At 41.2% G+C, this 12,862-nt stretch overlaps 1 protein-coding gene across 1 annotated transcript in view; it reads right to left on the reverse strand.

Moving 5' to 3' along the window:
• Positions 1-1,992: 1,992 nt before the first annotated feature.
• Positions 1,993-12,862, reverse strand: part of tes (testis derived transcript (3 LIM domains)) — a 65,134-nt gene continuing 54,264 nt past the window's right edge. Inside the window, 4 exon segments of the mRNA XM_034175740.1 lie at positions 1,993-2,563; positions 3,421-3,579; positions 9,219-9,238; positions 9,241-9,433. Of these exon segments, the coding sequence (XP_034031631.1) occupies positions 2,372-2,563; positions 3,421-3,579; positions 9,219-9,238; positions 9,241-9,433 (564 nt within the window). The 3' untranslated portion in view covers positions 1,993-2,371.

A 12,862-nucleotide genomic window follows, 5' to 3' on the forward strand; every position in this document is an offset into this window, starting at 1 on the left:
GTGCGTAATGAGAAGTAGTGAGTCCTGCATAGGCCTTGAGGTCTACTGATGACAGACCACAGCACCAGTCCATCACATTAGTCCCACACCTAAAGAGCCCGTACACACTCACATCTGAGTGGACTGAGACAGTGCAGATGAGGAATACAAGGACTACATATTAGTATTCCAACTCCTCGTCCCATTGAGCAACCTGCTGTCCACAACAGAGATACAGTGAGGACAATAAGTATTTGAACACCCTGTGGTTTTGCAAGTTCTCACACTTAGAAATCATGGAGGGGTCTGAAATTTTCATCTTAGGTGCATGTCCACTGAGAGAGACAATCTTTAAAAAAAAAAAAAATCCAGAAATCACAATTATGAATTTATTTGTATGTCACTGCTGCAAATAAGTATTTGAACACCTACCAACCAGCAAGAATTCTGGCTCACACAGACCTGTTAATTTTTCTTTAAGAAGCCCTCTTATTCTGCACTCTTTACCTGTATTAATTGCACCTGTTTGAACTTGTTACCTGTATAAAAGACACCTGTTCACACACACAATCAATCACACTCCAACCTGTCCACCATAGCCAAGATCAAAGAGCTGTCTAAGGACACCAGGGACAAAACTGTAGACCTGCACAAGGCTGGGATGGACTACAGGCAAGCAGCTTGGTAGAAGACAACAACTGTTATGATTATTTATTAGAAGTGGAAGAAACACAAGATGACTGTCAATCTCCCTCGGTCTGGGATTCCATGTAAGATCTCACTTTGTGGGGCAAGGATGATTCTGAGAAAGCTCAGAACTACACAGGAGGACCTGGTCAATGACCTGAAGAGAGCTGGGACCACAGTCACAAAGATTACATTAGTAACACATGATGCTGTCATGGTTTAAAATCCTGCAGGGCAGCAAGGTCCTCCTGCTCAAGCCAGCATATGTCCAGGCCTGTTTGAAGTTCACCAGTGACCATCTGGATGATCCAGAGGAGGCATGGGAGAAGGTCAAGTGGTCAGATGAGACCAGAATAGAGCTTTTTGGAATCAACTCCACTTACCATGTTTAGAGGATGAGAACAACCCCAAGAAAACCATCCCAACTGTGAAGCATGGGGGTGGAAACATCATACTCTGGGGGTGCTCTTCTGCAAAAGGGACAGGATGACTGCACCGTATTGAAGGGAGGATGGATGGGGTCATGTATTGCGAGATTTTGGCAAAGAACTTCCTTCCCTCAGTAAGAGCATTGAAGATGGGTCATGGCTGGGTCTTCCAGAATGACAATGACCCCAAACACAGCCAGGGCAACTAAGGAGGGGCTCCGGAAGAAGCATTTCAAGGTCCTGGGGTGGCCTGGCCAGTCTACAGACCTGAACTCGATAGAAAATCTTTGGAGGGAGCTGAAACTCCAAACCTGAAAGATTTGAAGATGGAGGAGTGGACCAAAATCCCTGCTGCAGTGTGTGCAAAACTGGTGAAAAACTACAGAAAACGTTTGACCTCTGTAATTGCCAACAAAGGCTACTGTACCAAATATTAACATTGATTTTCAGAGGTGTTCAAATACTTATGTGCAGCAGTAACATACAAATAAATTCTTTAAAAAAAAAAAAAAATCATACATTGTGATTTCCGGATTTTTTTTTTTTTTTTTTAGATTATGTCTCTCAGTGGACATGCACCTAAGATGAAAATTTCAGACCCCTCCATGATTTCTAAGTGGGAGAACTTGCAAAATCACAGGGTGTTCAAATACTTATTTTCCTCACTGTATGAGGAGCGCACACGCACACACACGCACACACACAGGTACATACACATGGAACATCCAAAAAAAAATGGCTGGACCTTCAGTCCTGTGTAAAGAAAACTGAAGGTGCACCAGTTTACCAGGAGAAGTGTGAGTTAATCATTCAAACTTTAAATTCTGAGAGGGTCAGTGGCACAGTGGAATAGAGTTTGTGATGTTGACAAGTCAACATTTTTTTTTTTTTGGAGTTGTTCCAGGGACTTGGGTTGAGAATCCAGCAGAACAAGTTCTGGTCCCTGGCTGCCTGAGGATGTGTGAGGCATGATTCAGTGACACTACATACTGAAGTGCAGCTGAAAACCTGAGTAAAAGGTGAATGTGGGAATGTCACACAAAAGAGATGATGTAACACAGCGGTGAACCCATGACTGTGCCAGTGTTTGTGTCACTGAGGTGTTCTCAGTGCAGCAGAATGGATTTTTTAAAGCACTTTATGGAGCAACACTCGTGGTTTTGGCGTTTATCGGGACCCGTGGTACAGGTTTCTCTTCCTGCTTCTACTTTCAGCTGAACAATGGTGCTGGTACAGTGAGTGGTTTTGGAGAAGACTGAGGACATCATCTTGACCTGCTAGACCACAATTTTCTTCTTGCACTCCACAGAGCAGAAGAGGAAGCCCTTCACTGCCATGAAGCGTTGGCCCATTAGGCACTTGGAGCAGCCAGAGCACTGGAAGCACTGCGGCTCAGCGTGCCAGTGGTGCTCGCCGTAGGAAACCCGCTGGGCTTCAGGCTCCACCGCCTTGTGGCAGGCTGAACATTTCTGTGAAGAACATGACAGATGTGAAAAAGCCACATTTTCCTCTCTTCTCTTGGTCCTACTGTACCTATACAACCATCCTGGTTATTCTCTAATCGTCACATTCCAAACATTTTCCAAATTATGCTCTTTAATCTCAAAATTAAAAATCTATAGAACATGATGTAAATTAATTAAAAAATGTTTGTTCCATGGTTTATTTCTTACTGATTGATTTACTGTAGCTGAACTCTGCCGGACACTGACGAAACGCTCTTTTACTCACCGACTCACCTGTCTGAAGCAGAGGCTGTAAAAGTGATGATGCATTAATGTTAAAGGTGTGTAGTTATGAAATACATTATCCTTTTTAACTTCGGTGAAATCATATTGTAGAGATTGATTCACACTTTGAAATTAATGACCATATATATGAAGATTCCTGAATTTTAATGATGATCATTTGATCTTCTGGAAAGTTCTTAACGTGTAATCTTCTTGATGGCTGTTCACTCATACTGTTTTTGGGTGGTTGTTTGAAACTAGTGGTGATTTAACACCAACTGAATTTTATTACAACTGGAAAATAAACACAAGATATTCTTGAAATAAATGAATCTTATCCTCACTGTGCCACAATGTGGTTGTGCTAAAGTAAATGTTGAAACATGAATCCAAAGTCTCTTTCCAAGTCAAATAAATACGCCTGAGCTGACAGCAGCGTGGTTTGGTAGTGTGGCGTGAGTGCCACCCGTCTCCCGATGCTCTGCTCGAGGAGTAACATTAAAGAAGAAGAAACAGTGAAGCTGTTGTTCTGGCTAAGTGCTGGTTCCCCAGCTGCTCCGGGAAAAATGTGTGTCCAGATTTAAAGCGTGTCTCACCACAGCGTAGTTCTTCATGTAGCACGATGTGCACACAGGCTTGTCCTGCTCCATCACATAGGTCTCGCCGGCCAGGATGCAGTCACAGTCAAAGCAGCAGAAGTGTTTCAGATGCCAGTTCTGGCCCTCAGCCTGAGTGTACTCGTTACTGAAGATCAGCTGTGGACACACATGCAAATACACTTTTATTCCTTGAATGAACACCCAGACTGACAGGTGCAACAAGAACAATAATTAGAGAAGCAACACAGTGCTGTTATCATAATTAAAGTGCCAGCAACCTTCAACAGAAATTCCATCCTGAGCTGAGATAACTTCATCATGCTTTGCCCACGTCTTCTGTCTGCATCATGGTGTAGGATAAAAATCTGTTTCAGTCATCACGATTGTGCTTTTTTTTTGGTAAAAGCACAATATCTGTCTCATGAAGACGTAAAGACAAAAAGAAGAAAAATGACTAATGTCCCGCTAAAGCAGGGGTGGGCAACGAGGGCCGAGACACTGAAGGTTTTCCTTGCACCCAATCACCTCAGCAGGTGGGTTGCTGATGATCTCCCCTGAACATAACCACCTGGTTGTCAATGAAATCACCTGCTGAAACACCTGAACATTAATGAAATCACCTGCTGAGGTGATTGGTAGCAAGGAAAACCTGCAGTGCTTCGGCCCTTCATGGCACATGATTGCCCACCCCTGCGCTAAAGCCTTACACGGTGGAAATGTACTGATGAGGATAAATGTGTTAGGACCCCTGTGAAATTTAAGTGTTTATAACAGAGCAAGAAATTTTTAACAGCATTTGTAATGTAAACATCCTCATTTTATTTTAAATGCCTAAATTATTTTACTTTGCACACAGAAACAAAATTATTTTACAAAAAAAAAAAAAAACAGTCAAAATTATTAGCCCACCTGTAATCAATCAATCAATCAATCAATCAATCAATTTTTTTATATAGCGCCAAATCACAACAAACAGTTGCCCCAAGGCGCTTTATATTGTAAGGCAAGGCCATACAATAATTATGTAAAACCCCAACGGTCAAACGACCCCTGTGAGCAAGCACTTGGCTACAGTGGGAAGGAAAAACTCCCTTTTAACAGGAAGAAACCTCCAGCAGAACCAGGCTCAGGGAGGGGCAGTCTTCTGCTGGGACTGGTTGGGGCTGAGGGAGAGAACCAGGAAAAAGACATGCTGTGGAGGGGAGCAGAGATCGATCACTAATGATTAAATGCAGAGTGGTGCATACAGAGCAAAAAGAGAAAGAAACGGTGCATCATGGGAACCCCCCAGCAGTCTACGTCTATAGCAGCATAACTAAGGGATGGTTAATAGTTAGTTAATAGTCAGTTGTGTGTTCTCTTAACAACCTGCAGTCATTTGTTGTAGTTTTCAATAAGTCTCAGACATGTCTCCTGAGGACTCCAAGCTCATTACTTTTTGACAAATCTCTCAAGCTCCCCCCCACAACTGAGGTCTTCTATCATGGATCTTGCTCTTCAGTTGTTCCTACAGATTTTCAGTGGGATTCAAGTCAGGGCTTTCTGCAGGCCAGTCAACAACGTTCACTTTGGTTTTCTGGAAGTAAGTAGTTCTTCACCTTGAGCGACGTTTGTTTGGGGTTGCTGTCGTGCTGGAAGACAAAGCAACGACTCAGATCCAGTTTTGCTGCTGACTGTTTGAGGTTTTCTTTCAAAATCTTCACATATCCTTCCTTCATGATTCCTTCCACCTTGAGGAGATTCCCAGTTCCAGGCATACTGAAGCAACCCCACAGGATGATAATACTCCCACCGCCATGTTTTTGGGTTGCTTTCGTCCAAATATAGTAAGCAATGTCTCTATGGCCAAAGAACTGTAGTTTTGTCTCATCTGACCAAAGTATGCATAATGCTAAGTTGTCCTTAGCATACTGTAGTCTGGTTTGAAGGTGTCTCTTCTGCAGAAGTGGAATTATTCTTGGTCTGCAACCCTCCAGTGATCGTCTTTGAGACTGCAATTGAGCTGTATCACAGTCAGGGTACTGTGGAAACAAAATGATAAATATTGTTTTTCTGTTAACTAAATGTTCTGTTTGTCTGCATGTGACCCCATGCTCAGTAGGCAAAACATCTTCAGGTTTACAGCATCTGAATGACCCCTGGGTAGCATCTGATAAAGTCATCCTTTGAGCCTTATCACACAAATAACCTCAGTGACAAACGGCTGCAAGCAGAAATAACTCCAGATTGTGATCAATTACAATGCAGAAGAAAAGGCACTGTCTTAAATAAAGATATCTTCACAGTGAGACGTTGTTAAACCTCCAAGTGACCTCTGATCAGCACTGTGATGAAAAGACATTCTCAGATGAAAAACAACCCTTTAATCACAATACTGCAAACCACAAACACTGAGAAAATCCATCATTCTTGTAGACAAAAAGGACAATCATTTAGCCTTTCAGAAGTGACTCTGTTTTAACAACCTGTTTTTTAATCAACTCTGTGTTTATGTTTGATAGATGCATTCTTTAGACACTGCATACATAACTGCCCACAATGGGCCCCCCAGCCCTGACATGTGCATAAAAGCAAAGCCCAGAGTGCCACACTTCACACTGTTCAATCAGAACAAACCGTCTGACAGTGTCCAAAGCTTCGTATTAAAGAGCCTGTTATTTTTACAAATGGTCAATGTCCTGACTCTACCTTTCCACAGACAGGCTGAGATTGCTTAGTCTAAAATCCTTTCACCGCCACAGTACACAAGTATGTGTCACTGGCACAAAAATAAATAATAAAATAAAAAAAATCTAAGTGGTTACTTTGGTCAAGTTATTCATCCATATCTAACTGCTGACTGGGGAATTTAAATACTTAAAGTTTCAGAACTCTCAGATGTTGCATATATGAGTTCAAGATATGATCTGCTATACTGTCTGGAGAGGACTTTGTTTGACTAAGATAACTGTAGTGTAAATTAGCCAGACTAAGATTAGTGCAATCTACCCAAATATAACATCTACAAAAAAAAAAAAAAAGATAGAAAGTATGTGCTCAGAGTATACAACTGCTATTGTGTTTCTGCATCCTCAAATAGTGATGCATTTCTGGAGAGGACAGTTTTGACAGGTGGAGCGTTACCCCAATATTATAATAATAAAGACATTTGAAGTGGAATTAGGTACACATCCTTTTGTGGTATCACAGATAGTGATTACCTCTTTCAAAACAAAAAAAATAATTCACATAACACTGGTGCTTGAGTATGAAATGCAGCCTTCTTCCATTTTTGGCAGACATTTTTGAAGGCCTGTTTCCAGTCATTTCCCAACTGGGCTATGATCATGGGAATTACACTGTTATACAGTACAATTTGATGGGAAAATGAGTCCATTTAGTGGTTACCTACTAAATAAATAATAGTTTTGGACGTCCATCAAAATTAGACATCATGGAAATGACATTTTGGTAAAAACTGGTATAATTAGGGTTCTGCTGGTAAACAAATGGGGATCTCAAAGCAAATGACCATTGCTGCTGGATAGCGAGTATGTAGTTATCCATGTATGGCAAACTCACTTTCTTGGTCATTTCCCCTAGTCATTAAACCAAACGTTATCTTTAAAATCCACTTATGTACCCTGATTGTAAAACAGCCCAATCCTGACTTGGTTAGTCATTCATTTGGTGTCTTGCCAGTTGTTGTGGAGTGTTTGGCCACATCTCTCACTAGTTTTCTTTCCAGAGTCTTTCAAAATCTTTTCTTTCTTTTTTTTTTACCTCTGCCAGGCTTGTTCTATACTGTATGGCCCTCATTGAATTTCTTGATGATACTTCTCACTCCAGTGCTTGACACATGGAAACACTGATAATTCTGTATATTCTTCTCCTGCTTTGTGAGCATCAATTATTTTTCTCAAGTCTAAACTGATTTCTTTTGATACTTTCTCAAGTAATAGCTCAAACCTTAATGGCCCCGTCACACATAACATGAAGTTGGGGTGAGAGGCAGAAAACCGGCCAAAAAGCCCCCCCAAAAGAAAAAGAAAAAAAAAATGATTTGGTGAATCGCGAAAAATTCCAGCCACTGTCAGGAGAGAGGGAACGATCCCGCAGCGACGGTTTTCTGCACACTTGTTGTGCCTGCGCACGCACACAGTGCGAGCACGAGGTGTGATACCACATCACGCTCACACAGCAGCAGCAGTTACATGTTGGACAAATGTACATAAATCGACAAAAATGTGTATGAACAAAAACATGAGAGCACAGAACATTATAAGAACAATGAAGGTACTGTTTAAATGTAAGACAACCATTTTACTGGTAATGATTTGTAAGTGATGCCTGTTGGCTTGACTGTCTGTGTTGAAAATGAGGACTGGAATGCATTTATATACAGCTTTTCCATCTGCATTAGAAGCTCAAACCGCTTTACAATTATGCCTCACATTCACCCATTCACACAGATACACTCATACACCGATGTCAGGGTGCGCCATGCAAGGCACTCACTACACCCAGGAGCAACTAGAGGATTAAGGACCTTGCCCAAGAACCCTTAGTGATTTTCCAGTCTTGCTGGGTTTTGAAACAAGAATCCTTTGGTCTGAAGCCCAACGCTTAGCCACTAGACATCACCTCCCCTGAGGAAACAAATGGGATTTCGTTTTGTCTGTTAAAATAATTAATTCCCGGTTATAAAGAGCAGACAATACACAATTATCGTCCTTCTGTTCCTTCATATACATGAACCATGGCCATGGATGTAAACAAGGAATTAGTGAACTGACATGAATGAATGCTCTTATGAACACAACAGCCAGCTCCGCGTATCCACCATGCCAAAGGGCACCGCATCATGTAGACTATAACTCGTGGTGGACATGAATCGTCAGCTGAGCATTCATATGATCAGACGCATATATTCACATGGGGCAGGCTGGCTGATGGAGTCTGCAGTGTGGAGTGAGGTGCTGCTGAAACGTTGGAAAGGTGATGTTTTTATTTTTTACCATCTCAGGAGAGCATGCCAACATGTGTGCATCACAGTGGGGTGTTAGAGGTGATGTTCTACATGGCACGATATGTGTTCTCCAGCTGTGAGTAGCAAAGACAGTGCTGAGCTGCAGCGGCTCGCTGATGAGTTGCATCTGTCCGGTGCAATTCACAGCTGGAGAACACATATCGGCCATGAATAACATCACCTCTCAACATGCCACAACAGTGCACAGTGTTTTCGGGCTCTCATGACATACTGACATTGTTTTACTATATTATTTATTGTTCTTTGTTTTAATTTAGCACGTTGTGTTCACATCGGTCAGTGTCAGCTGAGAGACCTTACATGGTACCGAATAAGGCCAAAATTGATGACTGGCTCAAACTGTTCAAAATGTTAAAGGGAGATCTGGTTGAAACCAGGGGAGCGCTGCACATATGACCACATCTTGTAATACCAAAACTTTTACAGAACTGAGGTGAAATTACAATGAACACCACGGAAAAAATTCCCTGAGATATGCTTCAAGATAATGTTATCAGATCCAAAAATGTATAGATTTTTTGTTGCTTATTTTTGTTGGCAGTTGTTTGGGAAACTATTTGGAAAGACACACATACCAAAAAAAAAAATAAATAATAGTAAAACACGCTCCAGAAACATTTCTTCTGTTCTGAAACATCTCAGCCTGTCAGTATGTGATTTATGCAGTAGACAGTCAAAACCTTTCTAATGATCAGGACAGGAAAACACCTGCAGTAAACCGTCTCGTGTCCCCCTATAATTAACTGAAGCAGGTCTGCCATCTCACCTCGTCACAGCCAAGGCACGCGGCTTCTCACTGTCTCCGTAATGGCGTCCGCAGTACAGCTTGCCTTTCTTCCAGAAGTAGATCATGTCCACCAGCAGCTCCTCACAGGTACAACACACAAAGCAGGCTGGGTGCCACAGCTTGTCATAAGCCGGCACGCTCAGCATAGACCGCTGTTCACGCCAGAGACATGGTTTCTGGCAGCGGTGACATGACTGGAAAAAGGACAAATGACATAGTGTCACAGAGGTGGAATTAATTTAACATTCATAATGACGGCTACAATACTGCCTGACTGCTCAATACCCAGCGGTAAGCATCCATGAAGCCCCACAGGAAGAAGACAAAGTTTTTCATCTGAGGAACTTGTTCTTCCAGCGGGGCTTCATCTGAGGTCACTGAAGCTTACCGCTTGGAAGAATAAGTTCCCTTGACTGACTGCTTCAGGCTGGCCTTCCGAAACACAGCACATTGCCATAGGTATACGTGTTAAAATGTCCCATTTAGAGCCAAAATGTTACATGTTTACACCTGTACAAAAGGGTTTTGGTGTCTGCAGATATTCCTCCTCCATGACAGCTGTATGGACAAGTGAATTTTTTTGTAATATCTTAGTTTAAGACATTTTAAGCAATAAATTGTGGATGTGGCCGCTCTGAGTGACAGCGGCTGTGCGGAGTTCTGATTTTCACTGTCAGTAACTTCAGAGTCTGCTGGCAGCAGCTGCTCACTATTGTGGAGGCTGTCTATTTTGTTTGGAGTATTTTATTACAAATACCTATAAGAATAATAGATCTGCTAAGATGTCCCTGCTGCAATATTCACGCAAAGTGAAACTGTGGTCAGATTTAATGCTGTATGCCAATGGTGTTGGCACTTTTACCAGCTATTCATAGCCGATCCATTAAGCCTCATTAATCCACCGTTACTGAGAAAATAAGCGGCTCATAACTTTTAATGTCCACCCTAAAATAAATCATTAAAACGACCATGCATTCTACAACAATATGATTTAACAAACACCCAACTGAGGGTTAGCCTGCTACTGTAACTTAGGTGGACTGGAATCAGAAATAGGGGCATGGCCAGGCTTCTTATTCACACAAAGAGCCACATACGCTCCACCCGTTTATGCATTAAGTGTCACATAGCCAGAATCAGCGCTGCCAACATGGCGATGCTCAGATATGGGCTTCATTTTTGTTGTAGAGCCCTGCGCAGAACTATTTTCTTCATCCTGCTACTGCTGAATTTCGGACAATTACTACCCCTACCCACACCCGTGATGTGTATTTCCACTCCCGCCCGCACCCGTGAAACTCTGACAATTTATGCCCACAAAGTAATAGAGATGCACTGATTTTGTTTCTTTTCCTATCCCACAGGAGAAAAAGTCATTTAGGCTTTTAATAAAGAGATTCTTGGGATTGTTTGTTTTGTTTCCCTGGCCTGTATTTCTTTTGATGCACTGGTCAGGAACAGTGCTCCTATTTTGTTGTTTTCAATTAGTTTAAAGACAATTTCATATTCTATTGTTATGTAGATGTGCCATATGTGGGCATGCAGTGGGGTGCTGCGGTACTTCCCACTGTGGCTGCGTCTGTCTCCATATCTGTTGCTGTCTGCTCCTGTTGTCCACTGTTCCATTTAAATTAAAGATGCTCTATTTATGCTGAAAGTAGCGTGTGGACACCATATACATTATTCTTCTTTGCTGACTGAGTCATCCTGTCGCCTCCCGTCCAGCACTGTTCTTTAGCCACCTGTTCCCGCCTCCAGTGAAGTTCTAATCACCCGCTCCTGTAAGATTTCCATTGGATCTGGTGGGACCCAGTCCCAATGTAGCCCTCTAGTTAGTTACTATAGGTGTCTATAGAAAACCTACAGGTGACGTCATGCAGGTTTTGTCCAGTAAATATACACAGTCTATAATACAGATATGAAATAGTTCAGGTTTGTTGGCTCCAATGCTGCTTCTTTCTCAGCATTGTGGCAAAATATCTATCCCATAATTCTCTTTATTCACTCATGAATGTATCATGTATCTGAAACCCAAATCAGTGTCTGTTATACATTACTCTATCCAACAAAAAACTCAAAAGATAGTGCCAAGCCAATTAAATAAAGACTGTAACTTTACTAAAATTAAGAAACCAGTGCGGCAACACAATAACAGCATTATGAAATGCAACTGGATAAATATATAGTTCAAAGGACTTTGGAACATGTTTCTCAATATTTTCCCAAAAACTGCTCTAAAAAAGACAAACGATTCAACAGATTACAGCAAATTAATGACTGTGCTCATAATCAAGTAATATTTATTTATCAACTCATGTTCATAAAAGAAATACTATGACTACAGAAACCTACTAAATTAGTAAGCTACTGTTAACTGGGATATATTTGATACTTCATTAATTTCATTGAATACCTTTAATAAAAATATGCTTTATATTAAATTTTGGGGAATTTGGGCCCAATTACAATGACTTTAACCACAGAGATTGCACTCGTTAATTACTGCTTGCAGGTTTACAAGTCCTGAGCATTTACACCCTGTTATAGAGAGAACAGCAATTTCAATAATGAGTTATTCAAATTTTAAATAGTTTAATATTCAGCACATGAGCTGCATGATGTCCTGCCTGCTTATCAAGACCACAGAATTCTACAAAAATATACCGATGGCCAATCAGCATCCTAGTTAACCCAAGTCAACATATCTGTGAGAACACAACATTTACACCTTACTAACACGCATGCATGCATGCACACACACACACACACTGCTGCCCAGGAAATACCTAGAGTGAAGTGTGCACGACATACATACAGGTTAAATATTAAAGTAAAAACCAACAGGAAGCGTCTGAGTGAGGTGTTCACCGCCACGTGTTGCCAGAATTCAGGTGAATGTTACTGGAGAGTGGACCAACATTCTTCTGAAACATACAGGAGGAGTTTTGATGATGGTGGTGGACAGAGCTGTTCAAAATCTCCCACAGATGTTCTGGTGGGATGTTGTGGTACACACTCATTAAAGCACTCAGTGACCCCCTCCTGCCTGAAAGATGGGGCCATTCACTGGGATCCAGGATTTACCTGTAATCTGTCACCAGTCTACATTCTTAAGGGTTAATATGGTCACGAGACAAATCATTTCATCCATAATTACATAACTCCAAAAATCTATAAAAGTACATTCAAAAGCAGGAATAACTCATAAGATCTCATATCAAGCAAAAAGTAAAACAATAAATAAATAAATAACTGCAACTGAAAGAGTGACTCATTGAATTAAACCATTAAAATAAGAAGAGAGACTCATGGCTGGTCCACCGGCTCCATCTAGTGTTTGGAAAGAAAATAACCACATCCTGACCAAAAAAAAAAAAAAAAATGCATAAAACAATACAGAAGAAAAAAAAACCCTCACAAGCAACTGTAAGTGTGCCATCAAGTTTACATTAATAATACTGGTTGATTTGACTTCCATTCTCTATCCTACCCATTCAGGTAGATCAGATAGTTATAGTTTCAAACTAAAGCACTGCGCTCGTAGATTTGTAGTTTCCAATTCCACAAATTTTTACCTTGGAAAAAAATTTAAGGTCAAAGTCCTTTCTGAAGTGGTTTTTCAT

The sequence above is a fragment of the Thalassophryne amazonica genome, chromosome 8 (genome assembly GCF_902500255.1).
Source record: "Thalassophryne amazonica chromosome 8, fThaAma1.1, whole genome shotgun sequence".
Lineage (NCBI taxonomy): Eukaryota > Metazoa > Chordata > Actinopteri > Batrachoidiformes > Batrachoididae > Thalassophryne > Thalassophryne amazonica.